The 18,774-nt window shown below is 39.3% G+C and overlaps 3 protein-coding genes across 3 annotated transcripts in view; 2 read left to right on the top strand and 1 right to left on the bottom strand.

Annotated features, from left to right (window-relative positions):
- Positions 1-26: 26 nt before the first annotated feature.
- Positions 27-7,423, top strand: polr3g (polymerase (RNA) III (DNA directed) polypeptide G). Its single transcript, XM_037680496.1, has 8 exons — positions 27-233; positions 349-480; positions 4,285-4,414; positions 4,908-4,973; positions 5,057-5,122; positions 5,198-5,262; positions 6,962-7,081; positions 7,180-7,423. Exons 2-8 carry the CDS (start codon positions 370-372, stop codon positions 7,267-7,269), a joined length of 648 nt encoding a protein of 215 aa, XP_037536424.1. The 5' UTR covers positions 27-233; positions 349-369; the 3' UTR covers positions 7,270-7,423.
- A 55-nt stretch (positions 7,424-7,478) lies between these two features.
- On the bottom strand, positions 7,479-13,331 carry lysmd3 (LysM, putative peptidoglycan-binding, domain containing 3). The gene is made up of 3 exons (XM_037680495.1): positions 13,192-13,331; positions 11,284-11,559; positions 7,479-8,891 (listed from the first exon to the last, which is right to left on the bottom strand). The coding sequence occupies exons 2-3, from the start codon at positions 11,548-11,550 to the stop codon at positions 8,190-8,192; spliced, it is 969 nt and encodes a 322-aa protein (XP_037536423.1). The 5' UTR covers positions 11,551-11,559; positions 13,192-13,331; the 3' UTR covers positions 7,479-8,189.
- A 686-nt stretch (positions 13,332-14,017) lies between these two features.
- The window catches only part of adgrv1 (adhesion G protein-coupled receptor V1), a 127,286-nt gene continuing 122,529 nt past the window's right edge, over positions 14,018-18,774 (top strand). Inside the window, exon 1 of the mRNA XM_037680666.1 lies at positions 14,018-14,069. The gene's annotated coding sequence lies outside the window, so the exon portion shown is untranslated. The remainder of the gene's footprint in view (positions 14,070-18,774) is intronic.

Raw genomic sequence — 18,774 nt, 5'->3', positions numbered from 1 at the left:
TTCTGATACGTTGCTTCCACGTTCCCAAACCGGTGTGAGAAAAGCTTTAACAACCACAATTAAATTAGGTTTATTTGAACTTTTTTTTGTGTGTTCAGGCGTACTGTAACTCGACGAATGTCAAACAAGACTACTCAACCGAGTTTGAACGAGAAGTACACTGAAAACGTGGAGACTCTTTAAATGCTGCCTTGAAATAGTGTGGCTTTCCACACGAGCAGAACTGTGCCGTAGTGAGTATTACATGCGTGTGTGACGTTTTTAAAAGCAATTTTAAAGGTCGATAAGTGCCGCAGTGGTGTAAACACGTGTTTGTCAGTGACGCTGACAGCATGACATGTGTTGCAGCCAGAGGAGAGACCTGCAGCCATGGCGGGCAGGGGTCGTGGAGTGGGTTCCTTTACCTTCAACATTGACGCCCTGGGCATCGGCAGAGGCAGCATGCCAGATGCCAGGGTGGGCCCCAGCCCTCTGTTTCCAGTAAGTATCACACACACACACAAGAATGCAAGGAGCCCAGGAAAATCTCACGAAAGTGCACGAATTATCTTATAAAGAGGAGATTCAATGCTCTAGTTCTCGAAGTCGGCGTGACGTCATCTGCCACGTGATATTCCTATCCCAAAGAGTCCGCATAAGACTAACCTAAAGTTGTAAAGCTTTCCATTAAATGTAAATGTTCAATATATACAGCACGCCGCTGTTTATGATAAGATAATTGACAAAATAAAGATGGTCAATTTGCATTAATCTAATTTATGTAATTACACTTACTATTTAAGATAACCGTATTATTATTATTATTATTATTAACGTTTATTTAACCAGGCAAATCTCATGGAGATCACAGATCTCTCTTGCAAGGGAGGCCTGAGCCTGAAGTCAGCCTAACATGCATGTTTTTGGTCTGTGGGAGGAAACCGGAGTACCCGGAGAAAACCCACGCGAACATGAGAAGAACATGCAAACTCCACACAGAAAGACCCCAGGTCCAACCGGGCATTGAACTCAGGACCTTCTTGCTGTGAGGCAACAGTGCTAACCACTGAGCTGTTGTGCGTGCTATACCCTACATAAGTAACATGTAAAATACTTCTATAATACTAGTTCTAGAAGAAGTTTTAATACTTATTATCTACGAACATGGAAAAAAATCTAGTATGATCATATAACATGCATTGTCCACTCACCCCATCTCTGTTTTCAAGTTCAGGTCAAGTTTGTCATTCACATCACATGTGATGCATGAGGTGGAACGAAATTATGCACTCGGGGTCCCAGTTACACCCAACAATAGCAAAAATTTAAAGAGTAAAAAGAAACAGTATATAAGTATCTAAGATATACGTTAAACAAACGCCAGACGGCACACTAAAAGATAAACACTAATAATGTAAAACAATACGTCATAACCGCAGTCATTCAGCACTTTGCATTTCTAACAGTTTGTTTTGTATATTTCAGGTTTATTTTTGTACAGATCTCTATATGATCATTGCATATATACTTAACGTAACAAAAAATACGGACGTATGCATGCGTACTATGTGACCCAAGTGTGCCTACAGCAGCTTTCCATTTGTCCCTTCTTGGTCTTGCAGATGAAATTTTTTTTGTTTCTGTTTTAATGCTTCTTGTTAGACGTGCAATAATTCACACCAACATCTCACTATTTTGTCAACTTTCCCCCAGACCAATATGTCAGCTTCCTTGTAGGAGCAGCTATGGATGAGTGGTTAGATCAGTCATCTAATGGGAGAGTTGGGGGTTTGAGTCCACCAGAAGTCACATGTTGAAGTGTCCCTGGGGAAGACACTAAACCCCTTATTGCCTCTGATGTTTGTCAGTGTATGAATGTGATCTAAAGCTCTGATTAGTCTATAGATTCAGAATAGTGTTGTACAACAGATATAGTAGAGTGCTTGATGAATGTGTGTGTGTGGAGATAAATGAGGGCACAGATTGTAGTGTAAAGCACTTTTGAGTATCTTGATAAAAATAGAAAGGCACTATATAAGTACAGTCCATTTACCATTTGTACTGTATGTTCACATTACCATGTACCCGGATGTCCAACTTTGAGAACTGCACTATTTGTTGCATTTCAGGGAGGCAGGTGGAAATTTCATGGACTTTGAAATGTAAAACGTGTAGCCTGCATATATGTAAAAACATGAAAAGTATTTTTAAAATTATCTCTGTCATGTGTTTGTAATCTCTTGGATTTAAGTGAATTCTTATTAACTAATATTCTATGTTGCTCATTTAGACTAAATGTGTTATCTGGACTGGAAATGGTATATTTATTAAGGTGCATACCTATAATGTTTACTGTTTTTAGCACGTTTCAACTTGTGAGCTGAGCAAACAACTAGAATACACATTTTAACCTCTGGGTTTAATGGAGTCATATTGGGATGTTACTCCTCATCTTTACCAAATAATTAGTTTATTCCAGGAATATTGGAATCCAACCTGGTTTGCATTTTTAATCCCTCTTTAATAAGTCTACTTCAGTTAAATATGATATATACAGACCCTTTCCAAAAAATTTTAATATCATGGAAAAGTTGTTTAACTTCCATAATTCCATTCAAAAAGTTAATCTTTAATAGATGATAGATTCAGGGCCCACAATTTAAACGATTTCAAGTATTTATTTGTTTATTTTTGCATAATTTGGGCTTCCAGCTCATGAAACCCACAAAAACAGGAATTCGGAAAATTTGAATACTGTGGAGAAATCAGCCCCAATTTTGCAGGATGTGAATGTTTTAAACTGAGTGTGACACTAATCATCTACTAAACTCAAAGCACCTGCACAAGTTTCCCCAGATGTCATGAAATTTCTTCAGTTTTGTTCAATTGTCTCAGTTCGGTTCAATATGGGAAAGACTGCAGACATAACAACTGGCCAGAAGACCATCATTGATACCCTCCATAGGATGAGTAAGCCACAAAAGTTCATAGCTAAGGAGGCTGGCTGTTCACAGAGTGCTGTGTCCAAGCATATCAATGGAAAGTAGTGGAAGGGCAAAATGTGACAGGAGAAGATGCACCAGCAAAAGAGATGATCGTGGGCTTCAGCGGATTATCAAACAGAGAAGATTCCAGAATCTGGCAGAGATCCAGAAAGAGTGGAATGAGGTGGGAGTCACAGCTTCAAAAACCACCACATTCAGATGCATCCGGGAGATGGGCTGTAACTGTTGGGTTCCTCGGTCCTCTTTTCCAATGAAAGTAAATTGTGCCTTTCATTCGGAAATCAAGGTCCGAGGGTTTGGAGGAAGAAGGGTGAGGAACAGAGCCCATACTGCTTGAGGTCCAGTGTGAAATATCCACAGTCAGTCATGATTGGGGTGCAATGTCCGATGCAGGTGTTGCTAAACTCTGCTTTCTTAAATCCAAGGTCACCACAACAGTTTACCAGAATGTTTTAGAGGACTTCATGATTCCTTCTGCTGAGGATCTGTATGGAGATGCAGATTTCATCTTCCAGCAGGACCTGGCCCCTGCCCATGCTGCCAGAAGCACCAAAACCTGGTTTGATGCCCATGCCACAGTGCTTGACTGGTTAGCCAACCCACAGGACCTAAACCCCATTGAGAATCAATGGGGTATTGTCAAGAGGAACATGAGGAGCACCAGACCCAACAACAAAGAAGAGCTGACAGCAAGCATCAAGGAAATCTGGGCTTCCATAACTCCCAGTCAATACCACAGGCTGATTGTTTCAATGCCACATCGCATTGAGGCAGTGATTAAGGCAAAGGGATTTACAACCAAGTATTGAAGATTGACATATCATTTTGAAAGTACCGTATTTTGATTGATTTGTTGTGATCCTAATTTCTTTTCTTTCTTTTTTTTCTGCAAAAATTGAGTAGTGTGGGCTGATGTTTTCACAGTATTCTAATTTTTTTAAATCCTGTGTTTGTGGATTTCATGAGCTGGAAGCCCAAATTATGTAAAAATACACAAATAAATACTTGAAATTGTTTAAATTGTGGGCCCTGAATCTATCATCTATTAAAGATTAACTTTTTGAATGGAATTATAGAAGTTAACTTTTCCATGATATTCAAATTTTTTGGAAATGGCCTGTGTGTATATATATCTTGAGTGAGATTAAACTAAATTGTATTCTGTTATATGTATTTTATGTTGCTTCAGTAATTTAAATATTTTTATGTATTCTGCCACATCGGCTTCAGTGTTTATACAAGGCTAACCAAGTAAAAATAAAAATCTAGTTTTGTCTTCATGGCCTTCTCTGTCCTCCAGAATACAGAGTTTAAACCAGTTCCACTGAAAGGCGGTGAAGACGAAGACTACATGCTGGCCTTAAAGCAGGAAATGAGAGGAACGATGCAGCGACTGCCACACAACATTAAAAACCCGACCAACAAAGCAGGTGAGGAATAGAGTGCTGCATTAGAAACCTGATGTCCGAGAAAATGGCTCTGCCAAGACGATTTACTCTGCTGTGAGCCAAGGTAATGCAGCTTTTAGGAACTGAGACATTTAATTAGGGCCATATCTAGAAAAAGAGTGCAATCCTAGCAGAGAAGTGAGTTCAAGCATCTGTCTCATCTTGCAGTATTAACAAGATTTCTTAGGTGTGGCGTCACAAGACTTTCATAGTGGACTCATTGAACAAGCATCCATAGTAATGTTTTTATATTTCAATTTTTTTTTTGAGCTCACAAAACTATGGGGAAACAATAATTCCAATATCCAGGAGCTGAGTCTGTTTAAAAGCTTCAACATTTGTTTTGCCATAGTCCTGATTTAATGTCAGGAATGTGCTGATAGACTCTTAATTCTGATATTTTTCTGATACTGATATGAATTCCAACATACCTGAGTATATTATAGCACATCTGTCTCTTTTTTACATAAAACAGAAGTGGAGAAATACACTGAAAGGTACCTGAAGCGACGACAACTTGACGATGACGAATGGACTCCAGGTACTTGTTTTCAACCCTGTTATAAAATCAGAACATTCATTCTTTAAAGGAAAGTAAAGCAAACATTATTTTTCACATTTTAGACTGGAATTTGCTTCCAAAAGAGTTGATGCCCCGGACTAAAAAGCCTCGAGCCAAAATAGGTGCCGGTACGTGAAAACCAACATGCATGTAATGAGGTTTTTGTTGTATGAAATTTGATTTAAAAAGCTTTTCTTCACCAGGAACAAAGAAAAAACCTGTGAAGATCTCAAGCAAAGAAGCCACAGAAGTTCTAAATAAATTAGAGGTAAGTTTTTCTTACACTGGAAATATCTCACTCAGTTGATCAGTCTGGGGAGCACTGGAGGGTTCTTTTTGAAGACTTCAATTAAGTGCTAGGGGAGTGGTTGTGCAGAGGTTAGAGAAAGATGTAATAGGTAGGTCGCTGGTTCAACCCCCTGGACCAGCAACATTAGAATGTGGGTGGGAAAGGTGAAGCACCCACACCTGCCTCCACCCTCATTTGTCCCACTCTGGCCCCTTGAGCAAGGTCCTTAACCCCCACCATCTTCTACCTCGGGTGCCCTAGCTGGTAGCTCTCTGCTCCACACAGAGGGCTGTGGTAGCTCAGTGGTTGCATCAGGAAGGGAATCCGGCATAAAGAAAATGCCAAGTTTTCGTGTGAGTTTTGTTCACTGTGGCGACCCCCTGAGGAAGGGAGTAACCGAAAGAAGAATATTTTCCTGCTATATTTACAATTTTTTAGAAATGTTTCATACTTTTTGGTCAAGTAACAAAACGGTAACAATCAAAGTTCATGCTCAATAATCCAGGTATAAAATCCAACAATGTTCAGTCAGGTCATCTGGAAGAAGTCCTTCAGATGAAGGACGAAACATCTCACCAACAAAAAAAACGTCCAGATGACCTGACTGAACATTTCTGTATTCATACCTGGATTAATGAGCATGGACTTTGATGTTTTGAACCACTTTGGCATGGCTGTCTTGGGAGTTGACGGGGGAGAGGGCGGGCCCCAGAGGCCATCTTATCACCAGTAAACTGCTTTTTTCCCCACTATGGGAGTGTGCTGCTTGTGGGACTCAGTTTGTTTGGTGGCTTCTCAGACTGAAGAAGTCCTTTGGGATGAAGAACGAAACGTCTCCAAAAAAAAAAAACCCGTCCAGATGACCTGACTGAACATTGTTGGAAACAAAAACAATCTATTGTTTTAAGTCTTCAGAACTTTTCCTATGACTTTACTGATTTCTCATGTAATTCAAAAGCTAATCGTCTGAAAAAAGCAAGCGCAGTACTCGGGAAAGATGTTCCAGCAACTTCAGAAAAGCTTTATGAAAGTCTCAGACCTGACTAGTGGAGCATTTCACGAGTGACCTAAAACTTCATGTTGTTGCCTCATACACAGTCTGAGGCGAACGGCTTCACAAAAAGCAAAAAAGGTGAAACTTGAACAGGAAAGCTGTCGAGCTGTAGGGTCACCCCTACAAATGATTTAAGGTGCATTTGTTGCCAAGATGAAAACTGAAAAGTCTGAAGAATAATGCATTTAGACTACAGGAAATTTATTTTCCAGCAATTAGGCCAATTATAAATGGTCACATTTTAGTTTTTACCAGGTTTTTAATATTTAGCTTCTAAAAAAAAAAAAGAGTAAAGTTTTAAAGAGTAAACCATTGGTTTGTCATAATTAGTGAATTTACCAAATCTGTATCAGCATTTAAAGAACAAAAGTACCGTGTGACAATAAACTTATAATTCAACATTTGCATCAGATAAAAAAAACATTTACATCATCACACTGGATCTGAGGATAAAAAACACTTTTTGGGTTTGAATGGGTTTAAATTAGAACAAACTCTTCCAAAAACCTGCTTGTTGATGAGGTTTTGTCGATGTGTTGAAGTTCTCTGTATAAACTGTAAATATGCTTGATAAGGTCTTCTGCAAGAAATGCATTGCATTAAACATTTTCAATGTTGTGTCAGGAACTGGCTAAGAAGGATGACGGCAACCCTGAAAAGTCAGATGATGAGACTGAGAAGAAAACGGGAAATGAGGATGAAGAAGAAATAGAAGCGGAAGAATATGATGAAGAAATTGAGGAGGTAAAATAAAAAGTACTCTGATCTGAGAGATGAACATTACATATAGTGCAGTTCTGTTAGAATTTGCCCTAATATTGTGCTTTAATTTGTTTGCTTAGGAAAATGATTACATCGAAAGCTACTTTGACAATGGAGAAGATTTCGGTGCCGACAGCGATGAGAATATGGACGGTGAAGCAACGTACTGAAACTAATTTCTAATTTGAGCAAGCTGGCAGTGCAAAAACATCATGATACAAGAATTAATCTGTTCCTTTAAAATGCATTGCTTTGGTGGTGTGCCTGTGTAAATAGAAGTGCCAAAACGTGCAAAATGAAGAGAAATGTATTGAAAATAGATTTATTTATTTTTCACCCTGCAGCACATTTCCACAGGTTGAAAGGCACATACTGTCAATATCTCCATGATGCTTTGTGATAAATTATCAAGTGAACACTGTGACCAAATAAAAGGGCTATATAACAAAGTCTAAAAGTTCACATTACATTATGAGGCAGTATGGGAGTACTGTGCATTTCCCGTTTAACTAATATGCTAGGTTTTAAAATGTGGAAAACAAACACGCTTGCAATGGAAAGACATATTCAAGATAATTTCATCAAAATTTAACCGACAATACTGATTGTACAAAGAAAAACTAATGCTCAGTTTTTCAATAAACTACTTAAACAGTGGTAGTCACACTTTTACAAGGAATGGTTGAGGTGGATTTCCAACCCTGGCATGATAAATAAATATCTGAACCAAAATGAATAAAAACTGCTTTAAAGCAAATCAAAATAATAATAAAAGTAGACAACCACCAAATCCACAAACCATTGGGCAAGTTTTCTGCTGTTCATTGAAAAATAATTACCGTATAACTGACTAAATGTAAGGACTTCTGGATAACCACAAAAACATTATGTTGACTAGACCAATAAAACTTTTGTACTTGAAAAATCAGAATACCATAAGATCAAAACGTCCATGCAGCTCTTCAATGCTTCTATTTTTGCTCCCAATACATCCCAGCCAAACTAAATACACTGGAGTAAAGACCATTTGAAAAAGGGAACTTCTAGAGCTTTATTCTGTTTGAGTTAATAACGTATGGAAAATAATGTCCTATGTTTTCTTAAACTGTCCATTTTCATCTACTAGATTATTGCCCACTCTCAGGTTTTGTGGCTTTTCATTGACCTTTTGTTCAAGTCCAGCCTTTAAAGGGTTATTTTCGACAGAATGGCCCATATTTTTACTATTGATCTGTCCATGATGCACGTTGCTCGATGCCTGTGTGGGAATACTGTGATGGCTGACGTCAGACTTTACAAGAACCTCGTAGTACAGCAAATAGAAAACCGGTGTGACAATGCCAACAACTAGCATGATGGCCACGGCAGTCCACCATCTCATGCCCCAGTCTGCTCCATAATAAGGGTCCTTTCTCTGTGTTAGCTTGTACTCTACTTCTCCCAGCAGTGGTTGCTGCTGCTGCAGTGTTAGAGAAGACACAACCTCATTCAGGCTGCTCCGAGATGGTCCTGTGGATTTCACCAGCTGCTCAATGTCCTTGTCCTTCTCCTGGAGAAATCCTTCCACACTGTCTGTGGAGGAGGAGGAGTCCGTGGAGGACTCAGAAGGGAGAGACATAACTGAGGAGATCGGGGGCACACGTCTAGCTGCTGTAGGGGAGCTCGAACTGAGTGACCCGACATTATGGGTCTCGGTGAGGACACTGAAGCGTCTCACAGGAATCTTAATTGAACGCAGCGCGAAGAAATCCTGTTCTGTCAAAAGGTTGTTTGCACGCTTGATGTCAGCCACCTAGAAGGCACACACAGAGAAAGAAAATGTTTTAATAAGTATAAATGTATATTTGGGTTAGAAAACACTCCTGAACTGTTTGAATGCAGAGTTTTTAAACTACAGAAATAAACTTTTTTTTTTTCCAAGAAGTACTTGCATTTAAAATATGTATAACCTTTAATTCCCAAATTATTGTTTGAATCAATCCACATTTTCTTTGTTTCCATCTTTCCCCTCCACACATTACGGTTTAGATGATGGGTAAGCGATATGGAAACTACATTACCCGCTGATCAGACAGAATCACATGTAGGTGTATCCACTCTGTACCAACAATTTGTGGACAGAGAATGTAAACTTAATTTCAATAAGGCTTGTTTCCCTCCATCACCACACCCATGGCAGGATGTCGCCCATTTACTGTGTAGAATAGTCCAACATTTCTGCATTCAAAAATGTCAGCTTCCAGATTTTTTAAAACCTTTTAGGCATGTTTACACCAGCAGACAGCATATGCTTAACAGTTTAGATTTCTATTTAGACTCCTTTGGTTACACAGAGCATCAACTGCATGTTTCAGCCACAGCTCAAGCTGGTCTGTTTCAGAGTACTATTTAAAGTTCTGGTGTTTGTTTCTAAAATAAGGTCAAAAAACATTTCTTAAAAACAACAAAAGCCCTGCTAAACATTTGTTGATTATCATCTTGAACATTACGCCTTTTACTGTAGCTTCCATGTGAGCTGATACGCATTACATTATCTACTGTTAATGATTTTTTAAAATTATTTCTGCAGTTACGTTTGCAAAATGAACAAAAAATATATCTTGATGCATGCTCAATAACCCAGGTAGATAAATCTAACAAGGTTAAGTCAGGTCCTCTAGACTGCATCCCCACTAAATCGGGAGCCATGGAGAAAGAGAAATCCCACACAAGACAGGCCCTGGATCAATGTGGATATTCTAACTGGGCCCTCCTAGAAGAAAAAACCCAACCAGGACTAAGGTCAGCCATCGGGTGAAAAGGAGGACCCAAACCTAGAACAGTGGTCACTCCATATGTTGCAGGAGTTTCAGAGAAACAGATGTTTATTTTCTAAACATGATGTCCCAGTGGCTTTTAAAACACCAAAATACATTACGGTAAAGACTGGTCCATTACAAAGATCCAGTCCCCCAGCACAAATAGAGTAATATTGTGTATGCTGTTTCATTTCATAGAACCGCAGAGGAAGCTGCGGATGCACTCAAAATATGCGCCGTGTAAACGGCCCCTTATTTTATTTATTTAAATTAGGACAATGCATAATAACATGTCAGCAGTAAGCATCAATGCAAATATGCCAGAGGAGGGCTGTGATCAGTCTGAGGGTGCATTCACACCAGCCCTGTTTAATCCGCTTTAATCGAACTCTAGCTCGTTTTCCTAGAAAGTCCGGTTCGTTTAGGGAGGTGTGAACGCACCATCGAACTCTGTCACGGAACAAAAAGGCAAACTCTGGCCCGGGCTAAAACCTAGGTCTCGGTCCGGTAGAAGCAAGCTCCAGCGCGGTTCTAGTGCAGTGTGAATGTAAACAGACCGAGCCCCGCTCCACAGGACAAACAAACACGCATTTCTCTGACCATTGGTAGTTGGTAATTGGTAGCCCTGATGGCTGCTTGCAATTCACAGAGGGCTGAGTGATGCAACAACAGCGTTTTATAAGAGGGGACAGTTGAACACGGAGGACTCTGCCCCTGTTTGATGATGGACAGGTTCTATTCACAAAAATGGCCTCCTTTACTCCTCTCTCAAACCATCGTCCTTCTCTATCAAGGATGTGAACATGTTCATCCCTGAGAGTGAGTGCTGGCCTGCAGATGAGTGTAAACTGCAGAGTCCTGGCCTGATGATGTTGCTCTTCTGTGCTGGGCCATCCTTTTGGCCAGCGGCTGTTTAGTTTCCCTGATGTAAGTTAGGGCTCTAACAAAACATTGTTATGCCAATTGTCCTCCTTTATCATGTGAACAACTAATTTTGACTGTCACCAAAAAACTGGTTGATCCACTATGAGAAGGTGCTATTGATAAGACAGATTGTTGCTACTCTTCAAACTGAAGGTCTTTTGGATACAAGATGAAACATTTCAACAAGAACAATTCATCCAGAGGACCTGACTCAACCTTGTTAGAATAGAAAATATGTATATATTTTCTTAAATCATTGTTAATGTAATACAATAGAAAATGTTCTTATTTTATAGGTAACTAGTGATCAACTTACAGTCAACTTGTCAATTTAATACTCTATTCAATGACATAATTGACTTTTTGTTGCCCCAAATGTAAAAGGTTCCCATTTTGTTTCTGTACATTAGCTAAAAAACCGAGAATTTGGATTAGTGCTTCAGAGTAAGAGCAAAAACATACTGAGCAATGATACTGCAGGGCAATGCTGTTCAGGGTGTCCCCTTCCTGGATATCCCGGGTAAGGTAGATTATATCATCCAGTTTCTCTTTGGAGGTACTTCTTCGTAGTCTCTCTCTTCCACGTGACCGTAGCTCGAAACTTTCTCCATCCTCCTCTGACAGATCATTCTCTGAGCCGTTGTTTCCAAACAGGTAGGCATGACCGCCATAGGCAGGCTGCACCATGGTGGCTGACTGGAACCCATAATGCTGACTTCTACTGGACATCTTTCGTCTCTGTATGAGTAAAAGAAAAAATATGCTCAACTTTCAAATCCTGGATGTGGGCAGCAACTTTTCTAGACTAACAGCAAGACTGACTTGCTCAAAAAATGGCAAAAATGTGATTCTACTAATGACTTATTTTATTAAGCTCGCTTCATTCTCTGAGGTTAAATGTATCAGAAAAAAGTGAATTTAAATGTCGTAATCAGAAACTGTTTGAATAGCATGTGCATGCAAACCTGTGCAACAACAAACGGAGAGATAAGGTTTCAACAGTTTGACCACGCATGCAGGCGAATATGTCTGGTGATAAAGGTGACGGGAAAACATTAAACTGCACCTTTTACTAAGGTTTACCATGAATTACCGTTAAACAGTGATGTACAAAAATATATATAAATTCTCCCCCTTATAGATTTGATTTTCTTTTTTAAATCACACTTTTCAGATCAGCAAATAAATATTAATATTAGACAGTAAAGATGAGTAAATACAAAATCAATTTTTAAATTACGACTCAATATATTAATGAAAAAAAGCTTTCCAGGTCTGTGTGTTTTTGGTCAGCAGTGATTTTCTCCTTCAAACTCTCATGGAGGCCATTTTAGCCCTGAATTGTTCCAATTGTTAGCTCACAAACACTGCCTTCACTGAGACAAGTGTGGCCTGCAGTCCTTTCTGGGTTCTTTTGGGATCTCCTGGATGAGTGTCAGTGAGCTCTTGTGTAATGTTGGTCAGCTGGCTACTGCTGGGAAACTGTTCCATGAGTTTAACATTTGTGGATAATGGCTATATTTAATTATTGATTCTACTGGTTTGACAACTATCAGGCCTAGGAGTGGATAGCAAAATTAACTTCTGCAACAAATGTGGTTAATCACAGAGGGCAAATTGTTTTTCACAAAGGGCCAAGTTAGTTAGGATAGTTTTTATCCCTTATAATAACTAAAATCAATTTTTAAAAACTGCATTTATTTTTACTTAGTTTATCGTTGTATGATTATGGTTATTGTTGTCTGATATTAACATTTGATGGCTAATATTTAACATTTAAGTGCGACACAAAAAAAGCATAACCAAGATGAACGCTAATTTGCACAAATCTGGCATAGTCAAGACCAAACTGATCATTTCCTTTCCCCACATAACAGTCTGGCACGTAATACATTAAAATAACCTATTTTACGTGTGGTAACTTACCAGGTATTTGGACTTTTATCTTATTACAACAGGTCTGTAACTTATGTGCGAAGCTAACCCTTCAAGTTAAATAAAAAGGCATGTTGCTCTTGCTAACGAGAACAAAACACAGACTTAGCCCGAATTAATAAACTTTAAACGCAACTTCATTAACTCTTAAGTCCCTGGCTGAAGGATGATGAACGCTGAGCAATAAACGAGGTAATTAGTGTAGATTTCTCCTCCCCTGTAGTTCAGACAGGTAACAACAAAAGTGTAAAAGAAAGCAAAATCACGACATGACAATAAGCCGGTGACCTAAATCAACAAATCATCACGTTAGAAACCGAGATCCATATAGATTAGCTCGGCTAACGAGCTAGCCGTTGTTAGCGTAGCCTCTAGCGGTCCACTGGTCTGTCTTCATTATGTTACTCTTACTAAGTTGTCAAAATTTATTTTTACCTGCTTTGAAAAAGGCTTCCGGTCAATTATCCACAGAAATGTCCATAATTCCGCAAGATTATGTTTGGTCTGTCCTACTCGTTGTTTTGTTACCTCTCTACTAACCGCTGTTTCCACCACAGCTAGGTAGGACACGTCAACAGAATATTTACGTGATGACGTAATCATGGTTCCCCCGACCGCAGTGTTCACGTTTTACCATAAGGGGGCGCCAAAGCTCAATTAACAAGAGCGCTTCTTTTAAAACATCATGAATCAGAAACAGTGTTCTCCTTTTTAAAATTTAATTATGAACCTCCACGCAGTTTACACAGAATATTGCTCCGCTTATGTTCAATAAAATTCGATCTCCTACGGTCCTAATTTGTGGACAGTTTTCGAGATAGCAGCGGTTATGCCTGCTGGGCTCACATGGTGGAGCTGTGTGCAAGCAACACCAGTGTTCACCCGCACAAGACAAATGGGATTAAAGCATTTTATCTCATTAGGCTGCGACCGGTAGACGAGCATGTGTCTCTGAGGAGCTGCAAACTATTATTTTTATCTGGACACTGAGGCTCGCACAGAAGCAGGATCTCACCCACATGCTCCAGAAGTAGTTTGAGCTGGGTCTGAAACGAAAAGGGAGGGAACCGCTCCGTTTTTTTTTTGTTGGTTACTATTCCAACTCCAGTCCCGTTATTCACATGACAGACGCGCTTCACTTTGTGTTGTTCTCAGGAAACTAAAGACAACATGACGCTGTTCTAATTTGATATTTTTGTTTGGGAAGAGACAGACTACTCCAGGAGAGCTTTTTTCCCCCCTACATGTCATTCTCGGATAAAATAAAGATATTGTAAATTATCTTAGGACCGAGAGGCCAGGCAAAGTGTCAGGTAAGTCCCTATGATTTAATCCTTGAAAATATTTGTCTTTGTATTGTGGTCACATAGAGTTAATTAAAAAAAAAAAAAAAAAAGAAGTAGTCAACTTTTAATTAAAAAGACTTGACGATGACCACAATCATTGTGACACAATTTGTTTCCCAGTGAGGGAGTGGGTGAGAAATGAACAGTAAATCACTCCAGTGTGTAGATTAATGATACAAAGAATAAAGCAGGGATGCTCCTCATCAATTATGCCAGACAGCTCAAAGCAGACATTGAAAACGATTTAAAAAGTGCTGCTAATGTCCTTTTTTATTTTTATTTTTTTTTGCACCGTGCCAGAAATGCCCCTCAGGAGCAGCTCATAAAGCTGAAAAGCCTAAATATTGATTCAACGCAATCAGTGAGTGAATGGTGAGGCAGCCCATTGAGGAGGGAGACAAACGCTTCCATGGTTACATCCAGGATCTCCAGTGTGATCACTGCGCTTTGTGTTGGCTTTTTCTCTCTCTCCCACTGAAATAAAACAACTCTCTCTTACACACACACACAGAGCCTGGGACTGATCTATAGGCTTTCCTCGGGCCATCTTGGCACACTTTGAGTTGCGCACATGTGCATACTGCTGTTAAATGAAGGAGCTGTGCCTACCTACCCATACTGTGCTTCTTGGAGTCAGCTTCTTCTCATGCTGGTGTAATTTGTGTCGTTGTGTTTTCAGCCTTTGAATAGTTGAATTTGCTCTTCTTCACCTCTAATTGATCTGACATGATGTCATCTTGGTGCGTCCTTTCCAAATCTCTTTTGTGTTGCCTCCCTGGTGAGTGGCGCCTCAGCAGACTTAAATCCCTTTCTCGGTGTGTGTGTGTGTGTGTGTGTGTGTGTGCATGCGTGTGAGAGAGAGAGAGACAGCTGCTTCTGTATCCATTCTGTATTTACACCTGCTCCTCCTCACCACCAGCCTTGACTGTTTCTTATCTTTGTACAAACCAGTGGCATTCTTCACTTTGCTTCTTTGTCTTCATCGGCCAAGAAGAAGCAAAACTTCGCCCTGAAATTCATAGTTTTTCAGCATCCAGGCCTGTAAACTCTTTATCTCCATCATACCAAACCCACATGTCATCTTTATCTCCATCATACCAAACCCACATGTCAACCTCTGAGGTCCTGACTTGCTCGGAGAGCTCAGGTCTCTTTTGTTTGTCAGTGTTTATGTCATTGCCTGGCAGGGGTCAGCCCCCATTCGCCCGTGTGAGGGTCTGAATGTGATTCACTGAGCGGAAACTGTTTTACTGCCTGCCTCTCTCCCCTTCTGTCTCACCCCCTCCTTATGGCTGCACAGTACAAAAGCAGGAGGCTGAGCCCCAAACAGAGCCTGTTCATTATGAAAGATGCTGAAATGTTGCACGCTGCAGACAGGAGCAGATTGATGTTCATTGGGGACGAGAGGGCTTCTCTCAGTGTGTGGCGGTGCAGGGAAGCAGAGGATGAAGGTCTGCAACAGGCTGCCTGATGGAGCTGTGTCATGTTGGAAGCAAGAGCTGTAAAAAGCTGCTCTTTATCTGCTCAACGCAGACAAATTGTTAAAACTGTGCATGACTTGCTCTAAGACTGTGACCATACCATTATTTTTGTTCTCCTGTGTGCTTTTCATTACATGAGTGGGGAAAAAAACTAGAATCAATAAAAATTTGTTTATTTTAGTCCATTCGCCGATCTTGTCTGAGGACATTGGATATTTTATGAAAAAAAATATTGCCGTTGAAAAAAACGATTTAAATAATCAAATAGTTGTCTAAACTGGTTTTAAAGGTTTGTTTTGAGTAATTATTTGACGTTTCGGGCTTGTTCCCACAGAAGACGCATTAGGGGTTGGAGCACACAGACAGGACATTGTACAGTAAACAATACAAATTGATCCTGGGACCTCCTTGTTTTGTCTAATATGGTTCCCGGTGTGTAGCGGCTGCAGCAGACACTCGGCCCTGACCTGGCTGTCAGTTCTCATAATCATATAGATGTGGGCACAAATATTCATGCTTATTGTTTCATCTTCCTCTCGAGGCGTTGAGGTGCCCATTAATCTGCTGTCCATTTGACAGTGAAGCTTGAACTTTGACCATTTTGATGTTAGAAGCTTTTATGGCCCCGTCAACTACAGAGACTTTTGGTGTGATGACTATAATACACGACCTCTCAACAATAAAGATTTGTCAGAAAAGACTGAAATTGAAGCACATGCATTGAATTTCTGAGATTATTGTATCAACGGATCTATTTTAAGACGTGTTCAAAGTCTTTTGTGTTTTTTTTATGTAACTGTAACTGAACCCCCCCATCTTTTTTTTATCCTTATTTTGTAAATTTGCAGACAGATGTTTTTTTTTTGTCTTGCCATATTCTTAACTGATTTGATCTTGAGTCATGAAAACACCTCATCATTTGTGTGAGGACAGTTTCATAATGTAACTCTCGGCGGCTGATTTGAGCATAGCTGAGATTAAGTGGAGCTTATATATTGTTTATATATAAATAAATAAATAAATATATATATATATATATATATATATATATATATATATATATATAGTTTATACAATAAGGTTAACTATTATAGTAGAGTTTACATATATATTGAGCATGTATCAGAATAATTTATATATTGTTTTACAAAGAATCTCTTATTGATTTTCTCAAAGAGTTAGTCAGTGGCGAGACATTTGATGTGGTTGAAAAATTTACCGTATTTTTCGAACTATAAGGCGCACTTAAAATCTTTTAATTTTCTCAAAAATCGACATTGAGCCTTATATCATACCATACCATTTTATTTATAGAGCACTTTAAACAGCGACAGGGCCAACCAAAGTGCTGTACAAACAGAAACAAACAGGCAAAGCACACAGCAACACATAACATAATGTAAAATCATAATATAGAAAACCCACAAATAGCAGATAATAACATAATGACTAACACAGTGTTGGTGAGGCATACAGGTTCAACACAAATCATACAGTGTTGAAAGCTAGGGTAGTGGGTTTTGAAGTGGGATTTAAAAACTATGAGGGAGGGGGGGGCTGCCTGACAGGTAGAGGTAAGTCATTCCATAGTCTTGGGCCTGCGACAGAGAAGGCCCTGTCCCCTCTGCATTTAAGATGGGTTACTGGAACTGAGAGAAGCAACTGGTCTGCTGACCTCAGAGAATGCGGTGGGACATATGGCTGCAGCAGATCAGCAAGATAGGAGGGTCCAGAACTGTTCAGTGATTTAAAAACATACAAAAGGATTTTGAACTGGATTTGAAGGTGAACCGGTAGCCAGTGCAGTGAGGCCAAAACTGGTGTAATGTGCTCTCTTTTACCTGTACTGGTTAAAAATCTGGCTGCAACATTCTGGATCAGTTGTAGTCGTGCAATGGAGGTCTGACTGATACCAAACAGGAGCGAGTTGCAGTAATCGAGCCTGGATGTAATGAATGCATGTATTACTGTCTCCAGGTTATTTTGGGACAATATGGGCTTCAGTTTAAACAGACGCTTCAGCTGGAAGAAAACAGGATCTAACAATCATGTTTACATGACTGTTAAGTTTCAAGGAAGGGTCCGTTATCACTCCCAGATTAGTGACTTATAATCAGGTGCGCCTTATATATGAATTCTGGTTGTGCTTACTGACCTTAAACCAATTTTATGTGGTTATTGTGAACGAGTTGAATAAAGTTTGACTTATCTGACTGTTTTGTTTTGCTTAATGTGCCTTATAGTCTGAAAAATATGGTAAATACCTTGGAGTAATTTTGGATTCCAATCTAAATTTCAAGCAGCATGTAAAAATAATTTCACGTATAATTAAAAAATCTGTCAAACTTCTAACATATAAGACCTTCTCTGTAGATTACTTTGACCAATTTCTTATATCTTTATTGTAATTTAATGTTGTGTTATGTGTTATATAGGTGATGTTTCTATTATTCTCTGCTCTTTGTTTTATGGGATGTTTCTTGTTCTTACCTGCCGTAGGACATCGGATGAAAATTAGCTGTTGTGCTAGCGCCAGCATATTTACATTGATGCTTACCGCTGACACGCTGATTACTGTGCATTGTCCTAAATTAAATAAATAAATAAATGAAATGAAATGAAAGTGCATGCTATTTTAGACAAAAATCTAAATAAAAAAAACAATGATCACCTTTATAATAAAGCTTTTTTTTATGTAACATTGTGTGAACTTCTGCTGACTGAAGAAAATAATTTCAGATTACATTTAAGTTGCATTTCTTTCACACTTGGGTCTTACATTCCTATCTTTTGGATCCAAGTAACAAACCAAGACAGATTGGTTTGTAATCTTGTGAGCAGTACTTGACAACCTTGAAAACAGCTGCAGTCTTATCTAAGTTGATCCAAGTGATCGTACATGATGCAAAATGCCTTACTGTGATCAAGTAAGCCCTGCCTCGACCGCAGCAGATTTCTCCTCTCTTTTGCTGAAAATGAAACATGCTTCTTCCAACACGATGGTCTGCAGGGCACTATCTGTTTGCACATGAAAGATGGCAACAGTTCAGAGTTCCAGCTTCCAAATGGTAGTCGTCCAAAATGACAAAGATTTTTAGAAACATTGTGTTGCCTACACACGCACGCACACACACACACACACATACACACACACACACACACACACACACACACACACACACACACACACA

This window comes from Nematolebias whitei, chromosome 8 (genome assembly GCF_014905685.2).
Source record: "Nematolebias whitei isolate Nwh7 chromosome 8, NemWhi1, whole genome shotgun sequence".
Lineage (NCBI taxonomy): Eukaryota > Metazoa > Chordata > Actinopteri > Cyprinodontiformes > Rivulidae > Nematolebias > Nematolebias whitei.
Note: the sequence above shows the minus strand (reverse complement) of the source record. Positions and strands in the feature narration are given on the sequence as shown.

Bases quoted from the DNA above. Each gene is read 5' to 3' on its own strand.
- polr3g (XM_037680496.1), top strand. From the start codon at position 370: ATGGCGGGCAGGGGTCGTGGAGTGGGTTCCTTTACCTTCAACATTGAC. The intron at 5,263-6,961 runs GTAAGTTTTTCT...ATGTTGTGTCAG, and splicing joins AAGTTCTAAATAAATTAGAG to GAACTGGCTAAGAAGGATGA. The intron at 7,082-7,179 runs GTAAAATAAAAA...TTGTTTGCTTAG, and splicing joins ATGATGAAGAAATTGAGGAG to GAAAATGATTACATCGAAAG.
- lysmd3 (XM_037680495.1), bottom strand. From the start codon at position 11,550: ATGTCCAGTAGAAGTCAGCATTATGGGTTCCAGTCAGCCACCATGGTG. The intron at 8,892-11,283 runs GTATGTTTTTGC...TGTGCCTTCTAG, and splicing joins CCCTGCAGTATCATTGCTCA to GTGGCTGACATCAAGCGTGC.